At 41.2% G+C, this 24491-nt stretch overlaps 1 protein-coding gene across 1 annotated transcript in view; it reads left to right on the top strand.

Annotated features, from left to right (window-relative positions):
- The first annotated feature begins 1932 nt into the window (after positions 1-1932).
- Positions 1933-24491, top strand: part of fancl (FA complementation group L) — a 62745-nt gene continuing 40186 nt past the window's right edge. Inside the window, exons 1-4 of the mRNA XM_080200398.1 lie at positions 1933-1990; positions 15865-15979; positions 22997-23055; positions 23809-23869. Of these exons, the coding sequence (XP_080056524.1) occupies positions 15887-15979; positions 22997-23055; positions 23809-23869 (213 nt within the window). The 5' untranslated portion in view covers positions 1933-1990; positions 15865-15886. The remainder of the gene's footprint in view (positions 1991-15864; positions 15980-22996; positions 23056-23808; positions 23870-24491) is intronic.

Consider the following 24491-nt stretch of genomic DNA (forward strand, 5'->3'; position numbering starts at 1 on the left):
GTACAAGTTTTTGACTTGTTTTATCTGAGATATCAGGATTTGACTTTGTTTTTACTATCTGGAACTGTAGATCTTCTTTCTTCCCACTGCATTGGGCTCTCAGCTTAAATTATCCTCTTGGGATGAATATCATTCCATCATATAACCTCAACTTTATCTTCAATTATTTCATTTTTGGGTCACCATCTTTAGCAACCTTGTACAGCTTTGTGAAGCTCATGATATTGCACTTACCGCTCAGCAACAATTTGACACTTCACATTAACTTGATGCTCTCCTTGCACAGTCTTCATTCCAAGAGTTACAAACCATTTTTTACCTTGAGATTTGCTGGTGCCAACCGTTTTGGCAGTGTAAAATGAATCACCGTCTGAAATCTCTCCAGCAACCATCTCTATGGGCTTGCTTTTCTTCTGTCTAGCAAATTACTTGTGCTCAAAGTCACTCAGCTTGCACTGCTTTCTCCATGCTTCCTTTCCTTTTGTGTGCTTGCTTCTGCAATATTTATATTCAATGCACTAGCCTTGATCTTCCTTCTGCCCTTTTGTAAACAATTCTTCTTTTTCTCCATTACTTAATGCTTGGAAGTTTTGAACTGTCCCTCAGTATAGTTTAAAGTCTTGTTAGTTCTCCCATCAATACTTTTAGCTTATGATTAACCTCTTCAAACCTTCTGTACATCAATATCTTTCTTCAGAAAAAGTTTCCCTTCTCTCAGCAACAGCTCTCGCAACAGGGTTTCTAGTTCTTGAGGCAATCCTGTCTCTGAGATACTTCTTCAGTTGCCCAAACTCTCAAGCTCAGCTAGACGTCTCAGTACAGTCACAAATTGATCGATGTTTTCCCCCTCTTCCTGAGCGCTGGTGCTAAATATATAAATGCCATGGCAGTGGTGACAGGCACTCACTCTATTCTTGTCTTTCTTCTTGGACAACTTTCAGCACCCACCTTGCAGACTATCCTCAGGAGGGTTGGTAAATCCAGCCTGACAATTGTAATTTTTGAACAAAGTGAAAGAGCAGATATCATTAGACCAGAATGTAATCTGATCTCTGTATCTCAGATATTTTGTCCTAATTTTTATTCCATTATAAGTTCTTTTAAACATGAAAAATATTATTGTGAAATGTCAATTGATCCAATATCTTATCTGGCTCAGGGTCACATTTTCGTTTATAAGGCTTCCTGTCAAGTATCTTGGGATGTTGTTATGGCACGGTATAAATACAAGTTCGTTTTGGTTTCTTGAAATAAATATCTACTAACATTTAAGGCACTGGGTGATGCATGTTTAAAATCTGAAGCAAATTGTCTCGAAGTTTATGCTTGTTGCATAATTATAATATTATTATCTCTCCTAGATATCACCGTGATGTTCAGGAATGCTCATTTCGTAAGGTTGTTCTGTTTATTTGTTACGCAATAACTTCTAATCTCTCGATTTTTGTGTACCAAACACTTTCAATATAACAGTCTGTTTAATTTTTCTTGGTCTTGTTACATTATCTTTTATTTTTTGTTACATTATTGTGTTACATTTTGTTGCATTATTGCTGCAAACGGATGGACACTTTGAGTTCAGCTCAAAGCCAGCTTGACCCACGTGGCTCCATGTAACTAATAGAGGAAGTCGATGGGCTGTGATTGGCTGGGCGGGGCGAAGCGGAGGCTGTGATTGGCTGACTTGGACGGAGGGTGTGATTGGCTGACCTGAGAGGACGTTGTGACTGGTTGAGAATGGCAGAGTGGAGCGTGTGATTGGCTGGGTGGGGCAGAGTGGAGGTTGTAATTGGCTGACTGTGGAAGAGGGTGTGATTGGCTGAAGGCTGTGATTGGCTCAGTGAGGCGGAGCCGAGGCTATGATTGGTTGGCGGGACACGACATGTGATTGGCTGGTGGGGAGGGGGCTGTGATTGGCTGACCTTGGCGCGGACTGGTTGGCGGAGTTGGGGTAGAGCTGCAGCCGGCGGGAGATTGAATGAAGAGTAGTGTGAGTAATTGGGGGAAATATTGTTCACCTAAATGGCAGTTGGAGCACGGCTGTGTTTACCGCATTGATTGATTTATTTACACTTTCAGTATTCTTATTTATCTGTTAGTGTCACAGGTAGGCTCACATTAACACTGCAATGAAATTATTATGAAAATCCCTTAGTCGCTACGCTCGGGCACCTATTCAGGTACATTGAGGGAGAATTCAGCATGGCCAATGCACCTAATCAGCATATCTTTCAGACCGTGGAAGGAAAAGGGATCACCCAGACGAAACCCACACAGACAGGGGGAGAACGTGCAAACCCCGCACAACTGAGAATTGAACCTGGGACCCTGGCACTGTGAGGCAGCAGTGCTAACCACTGTGCCCCCATTGCATCAATTCATGGCTACTGCAAATTCTTGAACTCAATATGTCCATTTATGTTGGTTCCACCCTTCCGAGAAGTGTTTTCTTGTCAACACTGGCTTGGTGGGTAGCTGGGCCTTTCAGTTTTGGATTCAATTCCTGCTCCAGACACTGGAGCACAAAAGCCTAGGCTGAGACTACAGTCCAAGACTGAGTGACAAGGGCATGAATGTCTGTCCTGTGCCTTGGCCACTACTTATCCCTCAGGCACTATCACTGATTATATTGTCTGGTTATAACCATATTGCAGGTTGTGCGACTTTGCTCTTGGTAGATTGGTTGCAATGTCTCCTGTACCAGGCCAAGGACTGCTGAGTATTTTCAGCATTTTCTGGACATTGGAAAGATTCTGATTTTCTCCAGAAACTCTGGGTTATGCTTGCAGACTGAATAGTGGAATTCTGTAAGGTAGTCACCTAACCTGCGTTTGGTCTCCCCAACGTATAACAGACAGCATTGTGAGCAACTAAATTGGAAGAAGTATATGTAAGTTGTTGCTTCAGCTGGAAGGTGTTTTGGGGGCACTGGAAGGTAAGGAGAGAAGGTTGACGAACAGGTATTAATCTCCTGCACTTATGTGGATTGGTGGCTTGGAAAGGGTCAGGATGTTGGGGGTGATAAAGGAGTGGACTAGGATGTTACTGTGGAAACAGTCCCTTTGGAATGCTGAAAGGGGAGGGCAGGGGAAGATGTGTTTGGTGGTGATGGAAATGGCAGAGCATGATCCATTGAATATGGATGCTGAGAGTTGGGCACCAAGCACAAGGAAGGGGAACCATATTGTGGTTCTGAAAGGGGTGAGAGCAGATGTGTAGGAAATGAGCTGGACACAGATGAGAGATATGTCATCCACAGTGGGGCACAACCAGAGGTGCTGCCATGGAAGGCTGCATCATCAGAACGGATGTGACAGAGACAAAGAAATGGGGAGAAAGGAATAGAATCCTTGCAGGGTGTGAAGAAATAAAATTAAAGTTGCTGGGGGAGTTATTGGCTTTCCAATGATGATATTTGCTGATAGCCTAACCCTAGAAACCTTTCCTGCTTGATTACCTCATGTGTGTTCCTGTTTAATGTGTAATACCCATGCTCACTTCTATCCAATCTCAGGACTTTATACCTACCTCTGTTGAACTTCATTTATATGCACCTTTAGTCCAGTTTTTGTTGTTTTTAAATGTAGATTATTTAGGGATTCCTGTTTCTTAGGTCAGAAACAAGGGGAAAAATTGATTCAAAGATTGAGGGTCAATTTAGGAAAAATCAGTTTTTGTTTTGAATGTTTCGAACATGTAAGTATGTTCTATTGTCAAGTTATTGTTGATTCACTCATAGTATTTGTGAATGAGCTGAAAAATGCTGACTATAAAACTATATGTTTGAAGTAGCACATTGTTGCCACAGAATCATGAAACAAAAATATATGCCAAAATGTAATGCTGTTTTTATTTAACTGAACTGTAAATGAGAATCATTTTGTTAATAATCTAGATGTAGTTGATATCAATATGCTTCATTTTGCATTACCAACACCTTCCATTTGAGTCATATTTTTAATGAAAGAAAATGACCAAACCACTATACAGAACTAACCAGCAATGCCCACATCCTGTGAAAGTATTAAAAAAACATATAATCAAAAAATCAAAGCCATTCCAAAGAAGTTGGCAAGGGTAAGGTTTGTTTTATCATTTTGGGATGTGGCTGTCACTGTCAAAGCCAACACTTATTTCCCATTCTTAATTGCCCTTGAGAAGGAGGTGATTTGCCACCTTCTTGAACTGTAACTTCCTTGCAGTACAGATACTCCCACAGTGCTGTTAAATAGGGTATTCCAGGATTTTAATCCAGCAACAGTGAAGGAATGGAGGTACACTTCCACATTGAAGCTGGTTTGTGACTTGCAGGAAAAGTGGCAGGCATTGGTGTTTCCACACACCTGCGGTTCTTGCACTTCTCGGTGGTAAGGATCTCAGGTTTGGCAGGTGCTGTAGAAGAAGACTTGACAATTAACCATGATGTACTGGTGGTGAAGGAAGTGAATGTTTTAAAGTGGTGGTGGATGGGGTGCTAGGCAAGCAGGCTGCTTTGTCCTGGATGGTGTTGAGCTTTCCACGTGTTTTTGGAACCGTATTGATCCAGGCAAGTGGGAATTCCGTTATACTGTTGATTTGTGCCTTATCAACAATGGATGTGATGGATTGTTAAGTTTCAGGTCAGTGATTTTGATGGTGGGAATTCAGCAATGGTACTTCTGTTAAATGTCAAGGGACAGTCGCTAGACTTTTATCAGTGCATCCCTGAATATTGTCCAGGGCTTGCTTCACATGGGTTCAGTATGTTTAGTTATCTAAGGAGTTGCTAATGGAAATGAATGCTGGGCACATCAACAAAGTCTTTTCTCCAGCAGTGTAAGGATGGGCACTTTCACCTTGCCTCTGGAATCAACTCTTGTTCATGTTTGGACTAATTCTGTAATAAGGTCTGGAGGCAAATGACCCCAGCAGGATCTGAATGAAGCATTCATGATCTGATTATTGGTGCATAAGTGCTGCATACTAGCACTGTTCTTGACACCTTCCATCACTTTGCTGATGAGCAGGAGTAGACTGGGATAGTAATTGCCTGGAATGGACTTGTCCTGCTTTTTCTGGACAGGGATACCTAGGCAATGTTTTACATTGTTGGGTAGTTGTTAGTGGCTCTGGAGTATGATGCAGTAAATTTGGTATGTGGATGAGTTGAATGTTATTTCTCGAATCTAGTGTTTCTCCACTTTATATTTTGAAGATTTTCAAATAGTCAGTTCAGAAATGGGTGGACTGCTGCCTCATAGCTCCAGAGATCCAGATTTGATTCTGCCTTTGGGTGTTTGTTTCTGTGGAGTTTGCACGTTCCCTCCGTGTACATCTGGGTTTTCGCCAGGTGTTCTGCTTTCCACTCACAGTCCATGACATGCAGGTTAGGTGGATTGGCCATGATAAATTGCCCCTCAGTTTGTCTGTGTGCGCATATATCCTGCAATAGACTGGCGCCTCGTCCTAGGTGTATCCTGCCTAATGCCCACTGTCAACGGAATAGGCTCCGTCACCCCATGACCTTGAATTGGAATAAGCTGTTTGTGAAAGTGATTCAGAAACTAATTGATCCAAAGTCAGTCTGATGAATCGTAGCATGGATCATTAAAAGGGGAAGCTCTGTTTCTGTCTCCCCAGATGCTACCTGACCTGCTAAGCATTTCCAGCATTCTTTTATTTTTATTTCAGAATTCTAGCATTCACAGTGTTTTACACTCATATTTCTGAAGTCTAGGTGGATACCAAAAACAGCATGTCCCCCACCCACCATCTATCAAATCTGAAAGCTTCTTAAAGAAGTCTAATAAATTGGTCAGGTATATAACCTGCTCCTGAACCACTGCTAACTTTGACACAATTGACTTTGTCCTTTTAGATCTCTCTCATTAATGTCTCAAAAAAAAAACCCTCAATTGAGATGAGGTTCATAGATAATTTAAGGTTTTATTCCTCAGGCTTTTTTAAAGATGAATAGGGTTCACATTTCTAATCCAATAGGATATGGCAGTAAATGTTGCAGTATACTTGTGAGAGGATTTGTAATCTCAGCCAATTCCATCAGCATCCTTTGATGGATGTTCTAATTATAGAGTAACATAATCGTCTCCAAACATAACCAGAAGTCTGGAATAGGCTGCTGTTTCTTAGTTATCAAGGTTCTGGATTTGATTGAGTGGATAAAATCCTGCAGTAGGGAGAGGAGAATCCAGAGATTATGGAAACCAACAATGAAGAAATCTCTTCCGACGTTCCCTGTACCCCCTGAGCAACCATTCACTTGCTCTACTTCTTCAGCCTGCTCATGGATATCATTCCTGTCTGTTACATTCTGTCCATTTCCAGGACTGAAAATCTGTTGAACACTTCTTTCTCCACTGGTCTCTGATTCTTTCTACCCTCTTTACATACCTAATTGACTGCAACCCATATGTTATTGTTTGCTGTGTTGGCTCTGAAACAACATCATGGACAATCTCTTCCAGATACTTTTTTCTACTTGTGTACAATCTGCCAGATAGCTAGCTGGCCATTTAGTCAAGAAATCTATTTCTTGAGGGAGTCAATTACTTAGCATTCATGAAGGTGTACTCCCGTCGGATTCATTGCAGATCCAAGATGACCCACATCCTGTATGTCACACGTTCAGTAAGCTTAACATCCACAACGACGTCTCTATTTTTAACACGTTAAAAGATATTTTAATTTTTTTCTATAGGTGTACTTTGATATAAAATAATTACTTCCTACTGTCAAAAACTCTCTCCAAGTCTCCAAATATAATAAATTTTAACTTGTAATAAAATTAATTATGTACAGTATAACCTGCAAGGCCTGTCCTGAGGGGAGAAAGCTGAACTTTACATAAAAAGCAAATGCTGTCTCCACTTCGGCTGCATTCAATGGAGCAGCTCTCTCTATTGCAGCTGAAATTAAAATCAAAACAATTAAGATTTGTGGGTGGAGGAAGAGGACCTATCAGTGAAGTTAAGTCAGTTCCTCCTCACTCATTGAATGGGTTTATTGATGAAGGGCATGGTTTACAGGAGCAAAAATGAGAGTATTGAAATTCATCCAACAAAACTGTAGTTGCAATGGGTTTTCCAAACCTCAAAGTTGAGTGAGATCCTTTTAGTATCTTGTTTGCAGACATTGAGATAGAATCACTTTCCCTGCTCAGACCACTGTCTGTGTGGAGTTTGCACGTTCTCCTTGTGTCTGCATGGTTTTCCTCCGAATGCTCCAGTTTCCCCCCACAATGCAAAGATGTGCGGGTTAGGTTGATTGGCCATGCTAAAATTGCCCCTTAGTGCCCTAAGATGCTTAGGTTAGAGAGATTAGTGGGTAATAATATGTAGAGATGTGGGAATAGGGCCTGGGTGGGATTGTGGTCAGTGCAGACTCAATGGGCTGAAGGGCCTCTTTCTTCACTGTAGGGTTCTATGGTATGGTACTTCTCTGAAAAAGTAATAGACATATTCTTCAAGTGAACAAACCAGATCTGATCACTGCAGGAAAGAGGTAAGTGTACTGATGCATGCCTGCTTTCTGTCCCATCAATTCATGACCAAACAATTTCTGCACAGGGGACGCTGGAATTTGGGGCAGAACCTTGTTCTGTTGGAATTTTGCCCTGCTTTAATTGGCCTTTTTTGAGATCTCTACCAATCAAAATTCATACCTGATGTTCATCTGCTCCACTCTCACACATTGAGCACTGTTGCAAGTCTCTCAGTTGTACCTCAGGGGTTACATTCACTATCAGCTATTCAATCACGATAACGACGTGATTCAAGCAGATTGTATGACATTCGCTGACCCACTTCATTTTGCAAAGCTAGGTGGCACACAACCAGAGGTAGCCGGAGCAAACTGGAGGGGAAGAAGTGTGGTGTATTTCCTAATCCCCATGGAGGGGATGTGCTGGCCATTATTGGTGAGCCTGTGGGCAGTGATGAGACTGAAACCAACAAAGGTGACAGTGTCCTCATACGTCATTTTTGTTTTCACATTCCATTTTCCCCTTGCCCCCGCCCCCACTCCCCCACATTTTTTGATTTACAAAATACAGATGCCCCTCTTGCTTTTTGCTCCACTTTTCAGAACAACTTTATTTGTGAGCCTTTCTTCTTTCAGAGTTACCAATAAAGTGCAGTCTGGCCAGGCAAAGGCCATCAGTTGATTTCACACTTGCAGCCATCAGCTCAGAAACCAAAACTGTGTAATTTAGAAGATAACATGATAGTGGGATCTGCTTGCATTAAGACATTCTAGCTAGGGCAGGGATTGAGGACAGTGCAAGTTCCAGCTTATTGAGGGTGAGGTCACTGAGTTTTCTTGCAAAAGAACTCCGATGACCATTTGGATGGGACAGCCTATAGAAGGTTAATGGGAATGCACAATAAAATGCTGAGTGCCTTGGGAAGCCTGGGAGAAAACCTGCAATCAATGACAAGGCTGGTACTAACTTGGCAATGATCTTCATGCAAAGAGTCCTCTCTCCCTCTTCCTGCTGTGCTGTGGCCTTTTTTAACTCGTGTTATATTCCATGAGGGGAATGCTAACTAATCCAACCATATCGGGGAGCAGCTGGTTTGTGCCTTGAAGTGGGCAAAAAACTCTTTTAGCACCTGGCACACCACTTCCTGTAGACTTCGCAATTTTAAACAACTATGGGAAGTACCAAATACTTGCAAGTTCTTAGCAACAGCTTGAAGAAATTAGTCATCAAGAAACCTGATAGTAGTTGATCTTTTTAAATAGTGCTGGCTTGAGGGGGGCCATTCCTGCCACTGAGCGCATTTCCATCTGTGAGGTTAAGCAATTAGTTGGAATTTTGAGCTCCTAACTGGCACAACTAAGTCAAATTGTTATTCCAAACTGACTGGTTTCATGACCTGTCTATTCAGCATATTTCTGGCAACTGTTTGCTGAGCACGTGCATTAGCCGTTTTGGAACTTTAGGGACACCTTTATTGCCCAAACATTGAGTGATCCCAATTTCTCACCTATTGCTCCTAGTGATATGTTCACCTTTGAATTTTCCCAAAATAATATTTGCTTATTAAGGGTGCTTTTTTTTCCTTTCAAGGGCTGCTGTTGTCTTTCCAGCCAGCATGCTCAGCAGGAAATGAATGCAAATGTGTCATTTTATTTTAATTAAGAAATGTATAAAAAGGAAAGTCAGAAAATGTTGACAAAATATTAATTTTTTTTCATAATTTTCCCCTTGAATTTGCTGGAAGAAAACAAGAGAAGCCTAGAAAGATAAACCCAGAAAATTTGAGACTACCCATGCACACCAAGCAACTGTGTCAATAAACCGAGGCATTGCTTTCAATGTCACTGCCTTTGAAGGCATTTCATTCAGGATGCAATTATACAATTATGTCATTTTCTGTAGACTGATTCTCTGACTCTCTTCATCACACTTATAGCATTGCCCTTAACTGTGATGTCTGTGGCTCAAAGGGCCTCATGGGGATATCTAGGATAGATGCTAATTTGCAGCACATCAAACAGGTGACTGAGGAACCATTGCTCATGTCATTTAATACATTCATTATCCTCCCCATTCGAACAGCATTAGTTGCGTGATTTTATCATGTTGCTGGATTCCCCAACGTCCAGGAAGTCATTCATCTAGCTGTATGCACAGTCAGCAAACTTCCCTTACAAGTAGGCTCCAAGGCCTCTGAAGTAGCTGGATATGATGCTACGGTGTGGAGATGCCGGCATTGGACTGGGGATAAACACAGTAGGAAGTCTCACAACACTAGGTTAAAGTCCAACAGGTTTATTTGGTAGCAAACGCCACTAGCTTTCTGGTCTCTGCCCGTCTTCAGGTGAGTGGGGAATTTCCACTCACCTGATGAAGGGGCAGAGCCCTGAAAACTAGTGGCGTTTGCTACCAAATAAACCCATTGGACTTTAACCTGATGTTGTGAGATTTCTTACTATGATGCTACGGAATGTGGCAAACTGCTCCCTGGCCACCAGGTGCCCGCTTCATCATTGGCATGACCTCTTGCTGTTCCATATGTATGTACTGCCGATGACATAACGCTCCCTCCTCTGTTATGTATGTTGGGGCATTAGCTCCTTTAAGGGAATGGGTCATGTGACCTGTGTTAGGGGGTGAGTTTGTTGGGAACTCCCCTGAGTGGACAGTCAATGTTTGGACTATGGAGCAAGTAGGCTGAATAAATTTCTGAGTTCCCTGACACCTGGCTGTGGAGTAGTTCTTGAGGAGAGGAGATATGTCAGTACTAAGAGATTTAACATCGTCAAGTTCTCTAATATCATTTCTCCAAGGATGTGTGATACTTTGAGGTGCTGTTGCTTTTGCAAGGATTGCTGGCTGTTTCTTTGGACAATCTTTCAATAACTGTACACATTAAAATGCTGACTGCAGGACACTCCTTCAATCAGTTTACATGGCAATATACTGAGTGTCCTGGTGCTGTTCCTGGTTTCATGCCACAGAGAAAGAAAGTGGAATACCAGCTTGGGAGGCTTCTTCCTTTGTATGACTGTGCCAATTATTTCAGGGTATGTCCCCCTTGGAGAAATTTTGGATTTCTTCTGATAAAAGGTGAAAGAGTGGGTCCTTGTTCTTTTGTTGCCTAGCAATTCCAGTGTTCCTAGGGCAATTGTAAGATTCATTTGGTAGTTTTTAAGGGTATTTCTGTGTGGACTTATTTATTTCATTTTTGTTTTTTTTGATTCCACTTAGCTTTTTGTGACCTGTTATGGTAATTACCTATAATGCTTTAACTTTCTAGCTATGAATTTTGTCGCTACTGTGTACCCTGTGGACATTTCCCATTGTAGCTTTTCAGCTAGGGAAACTGAATGTAAGTTGGGCCAGGCTGCCTGATGGTGTTTTTTGCTCATCTGCAGTTATACATCTCTTAAATGAGGTTCACTGGTTCTTTCCCATTTAGCACTGACTTGGACATGAACTAAAGCAGTCCCAGATAGCTTTGTTTGGGGTGTCAGATGGGCTGGGGGGAGGTGGTGGTGGACATGTGGGCAGGGGGGATGCATTTGACTCCTTGTACTCAGCCCATTGTTTCAGACTGTCAGAGGATGAATTCTTTGGTTAGTTCTTTTTGTCCGTAATGCATCATCACACAGCTAATATATTTCCTGTTCCAACAAGTGGAATTCAAAATTTGGGTCATTTTGTTCCTTGATGTATCTAGGACAGCAAACAATGGATATGGGAAAAGAGTGCTTACTTAGCAAGATTTCTGCGGACTCTGTGCTGCAGTTGTTAATGGGAATTGTTCAATGTATAATTCTGTCAAACAATTTCCTGGCAGAAGTGGCTGGTAACGTTGGGCCGGGTGGTAAGAGTGAGTGGGTCAGCGTAACTTTTTTTTCACCTTTGGGACACTAGTTTGGGTTGAATTTTAAACCATTGTTTGAAAGTTTCTCCATTTACTTCAGCTGCTAAGATTTGAAGTTAAAGGATTTTTGGGCAGAGTCAATTCAATCACTTTGTAGATTGGGGCCTGCAATGTATTTGAGGTCTCCAGCGGGCTGGGGATTTGGTGGTGTAAATGGTAGATGGTGGGAAAGGAGATGTAAGGAAAGAATTGAAACAGTTACTCAGTAACTGACTGTAAGGTTACTTCGTACAGATTGCCTCTTACCAAAACGTGTTTACTTTCCCTATATTGACATCTTTCATTGTAAGTGCAATATTTACAAGGAGCTTTCTGTAAAGAGACTGATAACAAAGAAAGGGAAACAACTGATTTTAAGATTACAATAAATTTGCATGGTACGTTCACCATTTCACTTATTTTGTCAATCGTCAAGAAAGATTAACAGGAGTGAATACAGCCACTGGACCCCATATCTGGGACATTCAGGACCAGGCATGTTGCGGATTTGGGGATTTTGTGGATTTGAGTCTTGTAAGGCGCACTTTCATAATGTGAAAGTTTAATTTTTTTAAAATTTTCATAAATTACGCCTCAACTGAAGAATAGTCATTGTCAAAAGGAATGTCTGGGATGGTAGCTGCTGTACAGTCTCAGGCTGCAGAAGTTGAAAGCTCAGACTCCGTCTTACTACTTTTAAACATTCCCTGCAGCTTAAATTGTTTCAGATATGCAAATTTTTTTTTTAGGAACACCACTCGTATTTTGTAAACCCATGCAACATGCTACTCTGTAATCTGCCCCATCCCGTGAATCAGTTCCTCCGTAAAGCTTATATACCTGTTATTAGACACTTTTTCCTATTCATCCAATGCACCATTTTCATTGTCATCACCGTCGACCTCATTCTCTTTATTCTTATCCATGACCATGTCGCAATATTCCATTGAGAGTTGGATGTGAACTTATCAACATTCAGACAATCCTTAACAGCATATTCATTTAACAATTTGGTTTCAGCACGTAACAAATCTTTCACATGTTCCAATAAATATTCAACTTTTTTCTCCTCAGAAATACAGAAACCCTTAAAATCAGTTCAATTTCATCCTCAATATTTAGGAACATGGTTAAAGGCCACAAGTTGTGCCAACGATTTATCAAAATATATTGAGGTACGTTGACTGAGGCCTTCATGATACTCCAGAGTGCACCTTCTATCAAAGATAGAAGAATGGTAAGAGCTGAGGGCCTGAATGCGATCACTGTCACTGGAGAGGTAGTGCTCGATAGACGAGCGGGACTGATGGTGGACGTCCCCAGGACCGGATGGAATGCATCCCAGGGTTCTGAAGGAAATGGCAGAGGTGATAGTGGATGCCTTAGTGATTATTTTCCAAACCTCGCTGGATTCCAGACAAGTGCTGGAAGATTGGAAAATGGCTAATGTTACGCCGCTGTTTAAAAAGGGTAGCAGGCAAAAGGCAGGGAATTATAGGCCAGTTAGTTTAACGTCTGTTGTAGGAAAATGCTTGAGTCCGTCATCAAAGAAGAAATAGCGAGGCACCTTGAGAAGAATTGTTTGATAGAGCAGACGCAGCATGGATTCTTTAAGGGGAAGTCGTGTCTGACAAATTTATTGGAATTCTATGAGGATGTGACTAGTGCAGTGGACGGAGGGGAACCGGTGGATGTGGTGTTTCTCGATTTTCAGAAGGCGTTTGATAAGCTGCCGCCCAAAAGGTTGTTACAGAAGGTTAGGGGGCATGGAGATGGGGGTAAGATGTTAGCGTGGATAGAGGATTGGCTGTCAAATAGGAGGCAGAGAGTAGGTGTCAATGGGTGCTATTCGGATTGGCGGTTGGTGACTACTGGAGTGCCCCAGGGGATCGGTGCTGGGGCCTCAGCAATTTACCATTTATATAGATGATCTGGAGGAGGGAGCTGAGTGTAGGGTGTCAAAATTTGCTGACGACACAAAGATAAGTGGAAAAGCAAATTGTGCGGAGGGTGTAGAAAGTCTGCAGAGGGATCTAGTTAGGCTAAGCGAATGGGCCAGGACCTGGCAGATGGAATACAATGTTGGCAAGTGTGAGGTTATCCACTTTGGCAGGAATAATAGTAGGAGGGACTACTATTTAAAGGGCGAAAAGCTGCAGCATGCTATGGTGCAGAGGGACCTGGGTGTCCTTGTGCATGAGTTGCAAAAACCCAGCCTACAGGTGCAGCAGGTGATCAGGAAGGCAAATGGGATGCTGGCCTTCATTGCGAGGGGGATTGAATATAAAAGTAGGGAGGTCTTGCTGCAACTGTACAGGGCACTGATGAGGCCGCAGCTGGAGTACTGTGTTCAGTTTTGGTCGCCGCACTTGCGCAAGGATATTTTGGCCTTGGAGGGGGTGCAGAGGAGGTTCACTAGGCTGATACTGGAGTTGAGGGGGTTGAACTATGAAGAGAGGCTGATTAGACTGGGCTTGTACTCGTTGTAGTTTAGAAGGATGAGGGGGGATCTTATAGAGACATATAAGATGATGAAGGGGATGGATAGGGTAGAGGTTGAGAGGTTCTTCCTGCTCAGAAAGGACAGCACGACTAGAGGGCACAGCCTCAAGATAAGGGGGGGGGGTGCAGTTTAGAACGGAGTTGAGGAGGAACTTCTTCACTCAAAGGTGAATCTCTGGAATTCTCTGCCCGTTGAAGTGGTGGAGGCTACCTCGCTAAGTATATTGAAGACACGGGTAGATAGGTTTTTGGTAGGCAAGGGGATTAAGGGTTATGGGGAGAAAGCGGGAAAGTGGAACTGAGCCACTTCAGATCAGCCAGGCTCGAGGGGCTAGATGGCCTACTCCTGCTCCTATTTCTTATGTTCTTTAACATCAAATTATCTTTTGAAATTCCTTAAATCCCAAGCCTCAGTTGCATGCAGTGAGCATTTTGCACTTGAATTTAGTCTTGTACTTTTCTTGAATGCCTGGAGAGATTAACTTGATGCATAAGTTGAATAAGGGACGAATGTACAGTTGGGAGACGAATAAACTCTGAAAACATAGCTTCTGATGTTGAGTTCTGCACTGGGGTGCGCAGCACTGTTACCAAGGAGTAACATAATTTTGCAGCCCCTGGGAAGACCCACAGACCAACAAAGAGCGCTGGCTTCAGGGACAAAATGGTTCTCGTACCAACCAAGGAAGATTGGCCTTGCCATCCAAAATTGCTTATTGATCTTGTATACAACAGGAAAAACCCTGATCCCCTTGAAAGACCTAGGATTCTGACTTTTACCAGTAAAAAAACAATTACACTTGTGTGTGCATATTGCATTTGAACATCTGAGTGCAATTAGCCATTCCTTAGAATCTTTGAATTCTATTGGGGCCAATTCTTCCATTGTTACGTAGGTTTTCCTGGGAATATATCTCCAATATAACGATGTCTCATCAGCATTATTGGACACTTGCTCTGTTGTTCTTCTGATATTATGGTGGAACGTTCATCCAAGTATGCCTGTGCAGTTTTATGGTCAGGTGAAGCTTTTCACCATGGTGTTTTTTAAAATTTGTTGCACCATCCTTATGAATATTCACATGGTGATGTTAGGCTGAGTTCTTCAGGGAACACTTTCGCTTGGGTCATGACAATGGAATGGTCCAATGGATTTTTCATCGGAGGCTGAGAAGATTTGGGTTTTGTATGAGGATTACTTCTGGTGGGTCCAAGAGCAGGCACCAGCTTTCTAATATTTATATTCCTTTTGTCCATAACCATGAAAGGATAAAAAAAACACATTATTCTTCAAAGTTTATTTTGAGTTTACATGGATTTGATTTGGTATGTATAAGAAATATAAAATAAAAATATTTATAATGTTTTGAGGCCAATAATTCATTAATGTTAATTATTTTTACTGGGTTCCAAGAATATTTGTAGTTATTTTTTTAACAGGAGAGGGAAATACCACGTAGAGCAAGGGAGGTGGGAGTTCCTTTAGCTGTCTTGTCTGTGTTTTTGTACTAGTCAATGGAATGCATTTTTAAAAAATTTTTGAAATTGTCTTCACTTTTTAAAAAATCCATTTGCAATTTTGGGCGGCATGATAGCACACTGGTTAGCACTGCTGCTTTACAGCTCCAGGGACCTGGGTTCGATTCCCGGCTTGGGTCACTGTCTGTGTGGCTTTTGCATATTCTCCTCGTGTCTGCTTGGACTTCGGGTGCTTCGGTTTCTTCCCACAGTCCAAAGATGTGTGGGTTAGGTTGATTGGCCATGCTAAAATTTGGCCATTAGAGTCGTGAGATGTGTAGGTTAGAAGGATTAGCGGGTAAATATGTAGGGATATGGGGGTAGGGCCAGGGTGGGTTTATGGTTGGCGCAGACTCGATGGGCTGAATGGCCTCCTTCTGCACTGTAGGATTTCTATGAATTAATTGAGTTTTTTTGAAGTATTTTGGTAAATAAGACATCTTTGTAACCATACATATTTATTCCCTTCCAGATATTTACCTTTTTGGTGAACCATGACTGAGCGTGAAGGCCTGATCAATGAGTGCCCACTTCTATTGCCTCAGAACAAACAGAGGACTGTGTATGATGGTTTCATTATGGTTAAGGTACAGTACTTGTATTAGAGTGTGATTGGTAAATACCAGCATTACTAACATGATAGAATTGCAGTTTGTGGAGAACATCACTATGTGAAAGAATGTGTGATAATTGAATAAAAACAATTTTATTCCTTTCTTTCTCTCTGTAACCACCGTCCCTGTCTCCCCGTAACCACTACCAAGCATTGTAGACATTTTCCGTACAGAGAAGCCCATTCATTTATCATGCCTGAAAATCCTATAGGCCCTAATCTACTCTCCTGTCCTTTCCATTTACCCTTGTTTTTCTAATTTACCGTTTTCCTTTTAAATGCATTGAGCTTAGAATGATCCATTAGTGGAGAATATCTCCTGAAATGATGCATAACAATTGCTCAGACTTTTTCCGTCATACTTTTGGTGACGATTTTATATTGATATGCTGTGATTACTGACTCATTGATCAGTAGAAGTAACTTCCCCCATTTGTTATCAAAACCCTTCATAATTCTGAACATCTCTTAATCCATTCTATTTTAATAAAAAGAGCATCGGTTTCTCTAGCCTCTTTTCGTAATTAAACACTTCCAGCCATCGTCTGTCTCTTGTGCATTGTCTGTGTGGCTTTAACATCATTCTTAAAGATCTGTATAGATTTAGCGTCACCTCTTTGCTTCTGTATTCTGCTTCTATTTTTGAAACCTAGGATACCATATGTTGTTTGTTTTTTAAAGATATAGCTTTATCGATTTGACCTCCAGCTTTTAAAGATGTATCAAAAGTCACTAAAACTTTCCTTGTTTCCTTTCAAAGTTTTACCATTTTTAATAGGTTTGTATCTATTTCCTCTCCTTAATTGTCTTTGCATTTATCTGGCACCTTTCTACCCATTTCCATATGTTCTCTTGGAATTGCTTATAATTGTTTTCAACTAATCAAGCTCCCTGTTTTATTTTGCCTTCAGATTTTGAATTTATGTTCCTTGTATCCAAATTCAGATCACTTGTATGAAATGTATTGAAGATAAGAACAGCAATTCCAAAACTGATTACCAGGCGACTCTAAAGCTTTTACAGTTTGCAAAACGTCCGTTATGACTCCTCTCTATATTCTATCATGTAACGCAAATAACTTCTTAGCTGTGCTCCCACATAATCTTTTAAAAACCTGTCTTAAATTTGCAGTCTCAGAAGTCAGGACAGAGATGACATAAATTGTTGAAATCCCATTTTCTGCTCTACGCTTTCTGCAGTAATATGGGAATACAGAATCACCCATGTAGAATAAAAGGTTTGAAAAGTTTTCTCTCTATTTCCAGCAATTGAATGGTTAAAAGTGAATTGAAGATTAGGGATTACTATTGAAGTGTGAGGTTGTTTGTATGATTTTGGTTTGAAATGAAAATCAGTTTGACATCTGCCTCTGTGCTTATGTCTTCAACCAGGAGCCTTCACTTCCTTCATGGATCCTTTCACCTGTCTCCCATGTTCTCTCTCCATCTGGACTCTTCCCTCTGACCTCTTACCCTTTCTAGACTTTTTCATTGAGAATTGCTGGTGTGACAATGGTCATCTGCATTTCTTTGCTCTCTTGCCCTCGCGCCTCCCTCTGAACTTGCTGCACTCTGACCTCACGGGTCCAACCCTAACATCATCATCAAGCTTGATGGGTGGCGCTGTTGTTGTCCAGCATACTCTATCTTTGATTTGGCTTATTATTGTTACATGTATTATTGTACAGTGAAAAGTATTGTTTCTTGCACGCTATACAGACAAAACATCATTCATAGAGAAGGAAATGAGAGAGTGCAGAATTAAGTGTTACAGTCATAGCTAGGGTGTAGAGAAAGATCAACTTAATGCAAGGTAAGTCCATTCAAAAGTCTGACAGCAGCAGTTCTTGAGTCAGTTGGTATGTGACCTCCGACTTTTGTATCTTTTTCCCGAAGAAAGAAGGTGGAAGAGAGAATGTCCAGGGTGTGTGGCGTCCTTAATTATGTTGGCTTCTTTGTCGAGGTAGTGGGAAGTGTGGACAGAGTCAGTGGCTGGGAGCTTGGTTTGCATGATGGATTGGGCTACGTTCATGACCTTTTGGAGTTCCTTGCGGTCTTGGGCAGAGCAGGAGCCATACCAAGCTGTGATGTAACCAGAAAGAATGCTTTCTAAGGTGCATCTGTAAAAGTTGGTGAGAGTCATAGCTCATGTGCCAAATTTCCTTAACTAGCAGAAGCTTAATGCTAACTCCTTAATGCTTTCTCCTCCCTCCTCCTGTGCTATGATCCCACGACTGAATATCAAGCCATTGTGTCCAGAACTGTCACTGACCTCATCTCCTTTGGAGATCTTCCCTCTACAGCCTCTAATCTCATCCTACCCCAACCCTGAACAACTCGCTTCTACCTTGTTCCCAAAATCTTTATACAAGACTGTCCTGGTCAACCCATTATTTCAGCCTTTCCTGTTCCACTGAACTTATTTTTTCCTATCTCAACTCCATTTTTGTCCCCTTGTACAGTCGCTTCCTACCTACATCCGTGACTTTTCATATCCGGAGATGAGGGGGTTGGACTATGAAGAGAGACTAAATCCGGGGATGAGGGGGTTGGACTATGAAGAGAGACTAAATAGACTGGATCTGTATTCGTTGGAGTTTAGAAGGATGAGGGGGGATCTTATAGAGACGTATAAGATAATGAAAGGGATGGATAGGGTAGAGATAAAGAGATTTTTCCCGCTTAGAAAGGATAGCAGGACTAGAGGGCAAGCCTCAAGTTAAGGTTGGGGGGGAGGGCAGTTTAGATCGGAGTTGAGGAGGATCTTCACTCAAAGGGTCGTGAATCTCTGGAATTCTCTGCCCATTGAAGTGGTGGAGGCTACCTCTCTAAATATATTTAAGTCACGGGTAGATAGGTTTTTGACAGACAAGGGAATTAAGGGTTATGGGGAGAAAGCGGGAAAGTGGAACTGATCCCCTTCAGATCAGCCATGATCTTATTGAATGGCAGAGCAGGCTCGAGGGGCTAGATGGCCTACTCCTGCTCCTATTTCTTATGTTCTTATGTTCTTCAGTAGCTTCTATTTCCAGGCCTAACTCTTTCCTCTTCACTATCAACATCCAATCCTTCTGTAGCTTCATTCCCCCATTAGGATGCTCTAAAAGTTCTCTGCTTTTGATGAAGGTCCCAACAGTTCCCATCTGCTGTCACCTTCTTCCCCCTTGTTCTCACACTTGGTGACTTCTCCTTCAACTCACAGACTTCCTCCAAATAAAATATGTTGCTGCGGGTCTGAAAAAAGGACCCCCCTTGTCTTGCCTGTGCATCCTAAGAAAGGACCCCACTTTGCTTACTTTTTTGTGGGATATGTGGGGCAGGCATTATTCTCCCATCTCTTTTTTTATTCTGGTACATTAACGACTATATATCATTGCCGCCCCCTCCCCTCAGCATGAATTGGAAAATTTCATTTTTTCAATTTCCATCCTTCTCTCACCTTCACCTGTACCTTCCCTGACTCTACCCTTCTTTGATTGCCCTGTCTCTATTCCTGTAGATCAGCTATCAACTATTATTCACCATAAACCCAGGGGCCCCCACAGCAACCTTGACTATGCTTCCTCAACCTCTGTCCTGTAAGGATTCCATTCCATTCTTCCAATTTCTCTGTCTCAGTCACATCTGTTCTGACAATTCAACTTTCTACACCAGTGCTTCTGATTTGCCTTCCTTTCTCCTCAACAAAAGATTTCCACCCAGTGTGGTTGAGAGGCTCCTGTGCTATAGCTGATACTTTACATGCACTTCTGCCCTCACCCTTTCCTTTCCCTCTCAGAACCATGATAATATTCCCTTTGTCTTCACCCCCCCCCCTCACTCCACTCCTCCATCAGCCTCTGCATTCAATGGACCATCCTTTGCTGTTTCCGCCAGCTTCAGTGTGATGCCACCACCAAACATATCCTCCTCTTCCCTCCCCTCTCAGCATTTCAAAGGGAGTGTTCTCTCCCTGGTCCATTCCTCAGTCACCCGTAACACCCTATCTCTTCTGCATGGCACCTTTCTGTTCAAGCTTCCTCCCATATAACCATTCAGGCCCCAAACATTGCAAATGAAACAACAGTTTATTTGTCCTTGTAAAGGATTTGCTGTTCATGATATGGCCTCCTCTACACTGGGGAGACTAAATGCTGATTGGCATTTGTACGAAATACCTTAATTCAGTCACAAGCATGACCCCAAGCTTGTATTTTTAAATTTTTTTTAATTCCCCACTTGTCTGACATTTCAGTACATGGCCTGCCACCGTGTTCCAATGAAGCCCACTGACAGTTTGTGGAACAAATTTTTGTCTTGGCACTCTTCAGCCTTGAGAATTGAGTTCAACAAATTTAGAGCATCATTCCCCCCCCCCCCCAAAGTTTTTTTGTGCTGGCATTTTTTCCTTTTCTCTTCATGTTGCTTTTACAGTTCTGATGAAAGGTCATGAACCTGAAATGTTAATTCTGTTTCTCTCCACAAGCATTGCCTGACCTAACTATTTCCAGCATAGAGTCATCGCGGTTTACAGCATGGAAACAGGCCCTTCGACTTAACTCGTCCATGCCACCCTTTTTCCTAACCTCGTTTTTTTAACCTTTTTAAGCTAGTCCCAATTACCCGTATTTGACCCATATGCCTCTGTACCCATCTTATCCATGTAATTGTCTAAATGCTTTTTAAAAGACAAAATTGTACCTGCCTCTACTCCTACTTCTGGCAGCTTGTTCTAGACACTCACCCCCCTCTGAAAAGATTGCCCCTCTGGACACTTTTGTATCTCTCTCCTCTCACCTTAAACATCTGCTCTCTAGTTTTAGACTCCCCTACCTTTCGGAAAAGATGTTGACTATCTAGCCCCTCGTTATTTTATAGACCTTGATAAGATCACTCCTAAGTCTCCTACGCTCCAGGGAAAAGATTCCAGTCTTTCCAGCTTTCCCTTATAACGCAAATCATCACGTCCCGGTAGTATCTTTGTAAATCTTTTCTGCACTCTTTCTAGTTTACTAATATCTTTTCTATAATAGGATGACCAGAAGTTTTTTGTTTTTATTATTGAAATGGTTCCATCTCTGGGAATGCTGTTTTGAAGCACACGTTTCAATTAATATATCCCAGCACAAACAAAATTATATTAACATTAAATAAAATTTTATTTCTCTAGCTTAATGAGGAGCAGTTTTCTGCACTCTTATGGTAGAAAACCATTTTGAAGCTTTATGTTTTTTATTGCTTATGCCATACAAAAATGTTTTGAGACCTGCAAAGGAAATTTTTATTATTGTTCAGAAAGTTAATGTGCACTTCGCAACAAAATGTGTAAAAGTATTTTGTCCCAGCTTCCCAAAAGCTCGACAACTCCTTTTTATTGATGGTTTTCAAAAAATGACATTTGTTGCGAGGGTCTTCTTTAATTGCCTCCATCACCGAAAGTGGACAGAAGTAATGTTTTCATCCCTGTCTGTCTGTAAACAATGGAACTTGGCCCACAGATAGGGTATAGTCTATGGAAGAACTGATTAATTTTCAGCTAAGGTGTGGATGTGGATTCTGAATTTTTTGTAAAGGATCTGTTATGATTGGGAAATAGGGCAAATTAACTTATTTTTAAAGATTTTAAAGGATTGGCCTGCAGCCGCCTCAGTGAAATCGAAGCTCTTAATGAAAAGATTTGTTTTTAGCTTTGTAGTTGTAGACTATCAGCCATCAAGCAAAAGCCTCAGGAAGAGCTGCTTAATTGCAATAATATTGAATTAACATATTAGCTGGAATTCTACCACCCTGCCTGCCACGGAATCAGAGTGGGCGAGGGGCAGACAATGGAAATGTTTGTTGAGCTCGGGTAGGATTTTCCAATCTTGGGTCGAGTGAGGCCGTAAAATTCTGCCCATTGTGCGGACGTATACAGTACTGACCACCCTGTTCACTTGTTATTATGGAACTAGACATGTGCAGGCAAATTGCTTCAGTTCAATTTAAAAGTATTTTATAACCTTATTTTAAAAATAACTTTACAGTGACCCTGATTCTGTTGGCTGCACAATGGTTATGTCATGTTGGTTGAACTGAATTGCCATTTATTAGTTCTTTAGTAACCTGGTGTTGAAGTACAACTTTAAAATCCAAGCTTCCTTTAACTAGATTCCTGATTGAGGATTTCTCTGAACATGGGAAACCAATAATAATTGGGCAGCCAGCATTTCTTCTTCACTCGTTACAATTGGTTTGCGCCAATGTTAGTTGGCACTGGAGCCATTGAGCTGTGTTATACCATTGCCTGTAACTCAAGCCACTGGATCCATGAACCATGTATTAAAATGCTTCTCAGTAGTGATCAGTGTTTCTCCCTGTTCTACCCCACCCACATAAATCAGTGCTAACAATATTATATACTGACCTTCAGTTGTTGCATCAGCTCTTTTTACAGCACTAATCTCTGAGGAACTGCTGACTCCAAAATTATTGGAGATGTTGGCTGTTTAAATGCATTTCTGTAATAGATAGTGAATAGAGCAAGTCTTGCATATCAGCTTGAACCACTCTGCTCACTAATACAGCAGAACAGACACATTTTCTATCGATAAGATTGGTAGTGAGGGTGAGCGGATACTGTCTTTAGCGTTCGTCTGGATGGCTGTGGTCGTTTTTGAAGAAGTGTTTTCAACTTGTTTTAATTATCTGGCAGCTGAAGTTGTAGGCAAGTGGCTGGAAGAGCTGTGATTGATCCAGTTCATTTTTCCCAACAGAGGGAAATGGTGCTGGGAGATCTCAGAAACCTACTAATTTGGTATCCTATCAGGGAGGGTTTGGTCCTCTTTTGGGTAGATAATCTAAGTTCCATTGTAGTTCATTTGCTTTAATTGGGACATGTTTGTAATTTAGATTTATCTTGCCAACATCATGTAAATTGGGTTAAAAGGGCTTTGCTATCAATAACATTAGTAAATAGGAATTGGGTTTGCTATGAATTGTATAATAAATATCTCCTTTTGGCTGTATGTTTCCAGGACAAGGAATTTCGCGTAAGGATACTTTTACCTGAGCAGAAACATCTGAGGCATGCAAGGTATGGATTTCTTTATATTAATTATGATATTTGAAAAGTGTATTTAGGTATTTGATAGTTTGGCTCAGTTGCAAGTCGTCACAAGATTTCATCCTAGCCCAGGCTGGCTTTTCAGTGCAGGACTGAGGGACTGCTGCTGCTTTGATAGACATCATGCTTTGATTGGATGAAGCTCATGTTCAGGTGATTCTTAATGATTCAGTGACCCTTTTTGAAAGAAGAGCTTGCATTTATGTGTTAGCTGTGAGATTTGGAATAGAATCCCATTCAGTCTTTGTTCTGGGGATACAAAATTATATAAAAAAGGACAGGTACTGTAACGACAAGTAAAGAAGCAGGTGTATTTTATTTTCAGCTCATGGATCAAAATGATAAATTTATTTTTAATTGAGTTTGCTGAAGATGTGTGTTCAAATCTGATTGTTATTCTTGGAGTGTTTTGAAATGCAGTGAATTCTATTTTTATATTTTAACAAAAGATTAAGATAATATCCCAGGCTGCCTATCTAAGGATTGAAAAATTGAATTCAAATTTGACTGGTCAAATTCCTGAGATAATTTTTTTAACTATTATTGTTGAAGGGTTTATCTTCCTGTTCACTGCTAATGCCTTGAGCACTCACCGATATCATGTACTCCTTTTCTAAGTGATGAGACCTGCATGAGGATGTATTTCTGTACAACTCTGCAATTTATAAGTTGTAAATTACAAAATTTGTATCATTTTATTTTCATGCTTTTAATCTATTGAAGGCTTCAGTGCAGCTGGCAGTTAAAACAAGTCTTGCATGGATATCAGCACATTGTGAAGCAGGTAATGTGCAAAATAATGGCTTTGGTCGTGTAATAAAAATTTAGAGGTTGCTATAAATTGTCTCTGAATGGCAAAAATCCATTTGAGTATAGTTTACCTTCCTGAATGAGAAGGAGAAGCAGACTTTTAAAAATAAAATCAACACTTTATTAATATTATGAAGACTGGGAGCAACAGAAATGTTAATATGCATAAGAATTCAGCAGACTATGACAGGTTTAGTTATTATTTCTATGACAGCATTGAACAGCACTGGCATGTTTTCTGTCCTGTTACGTATGAAGGCTCAAATTTGGATTACAAGCAAATCAAAATGGACTAACAACTTAAACACACAATGTTGATAATTAGATCTGTTGCTTGAGCTGAAAAATTAAAGTGTCTTCAATTTTCTAGCCAGAAGAGACATTTGTGCTACATCTTTCAACATTTCTTGCTATTACTTACCAGCATAATAAATTAATGCAGCCTTATATACACTTAGAACTGTAGAAAAGTTACAGCACAGGAGGAGGCCATTTGGCCATTTTGTCCATGTCAGCCCCAAGACACCTAAGTGCCCTTTCTAATCCCACCTTCCTGCACACAGCTCGTAACCCTGTAACGTACAACATTTAAGGTG

Source organism: Carcharhinus amblyrhynchos, chromosome 12, assembly GCF_965287045.1.
Source record: "Carcharhinus amblyrhynchos chromosome 12, sCarAmb.v2.hapA, whole genome shotgun sequence".
Classification (NCBI taxonomy): Eukaryota; Metazoa; Chordata; class Chondrichthyes; order Carcharhiniformes; family Carcharhinidae; genus Carcharhinus; species Carcharhinus amblyrhynchos.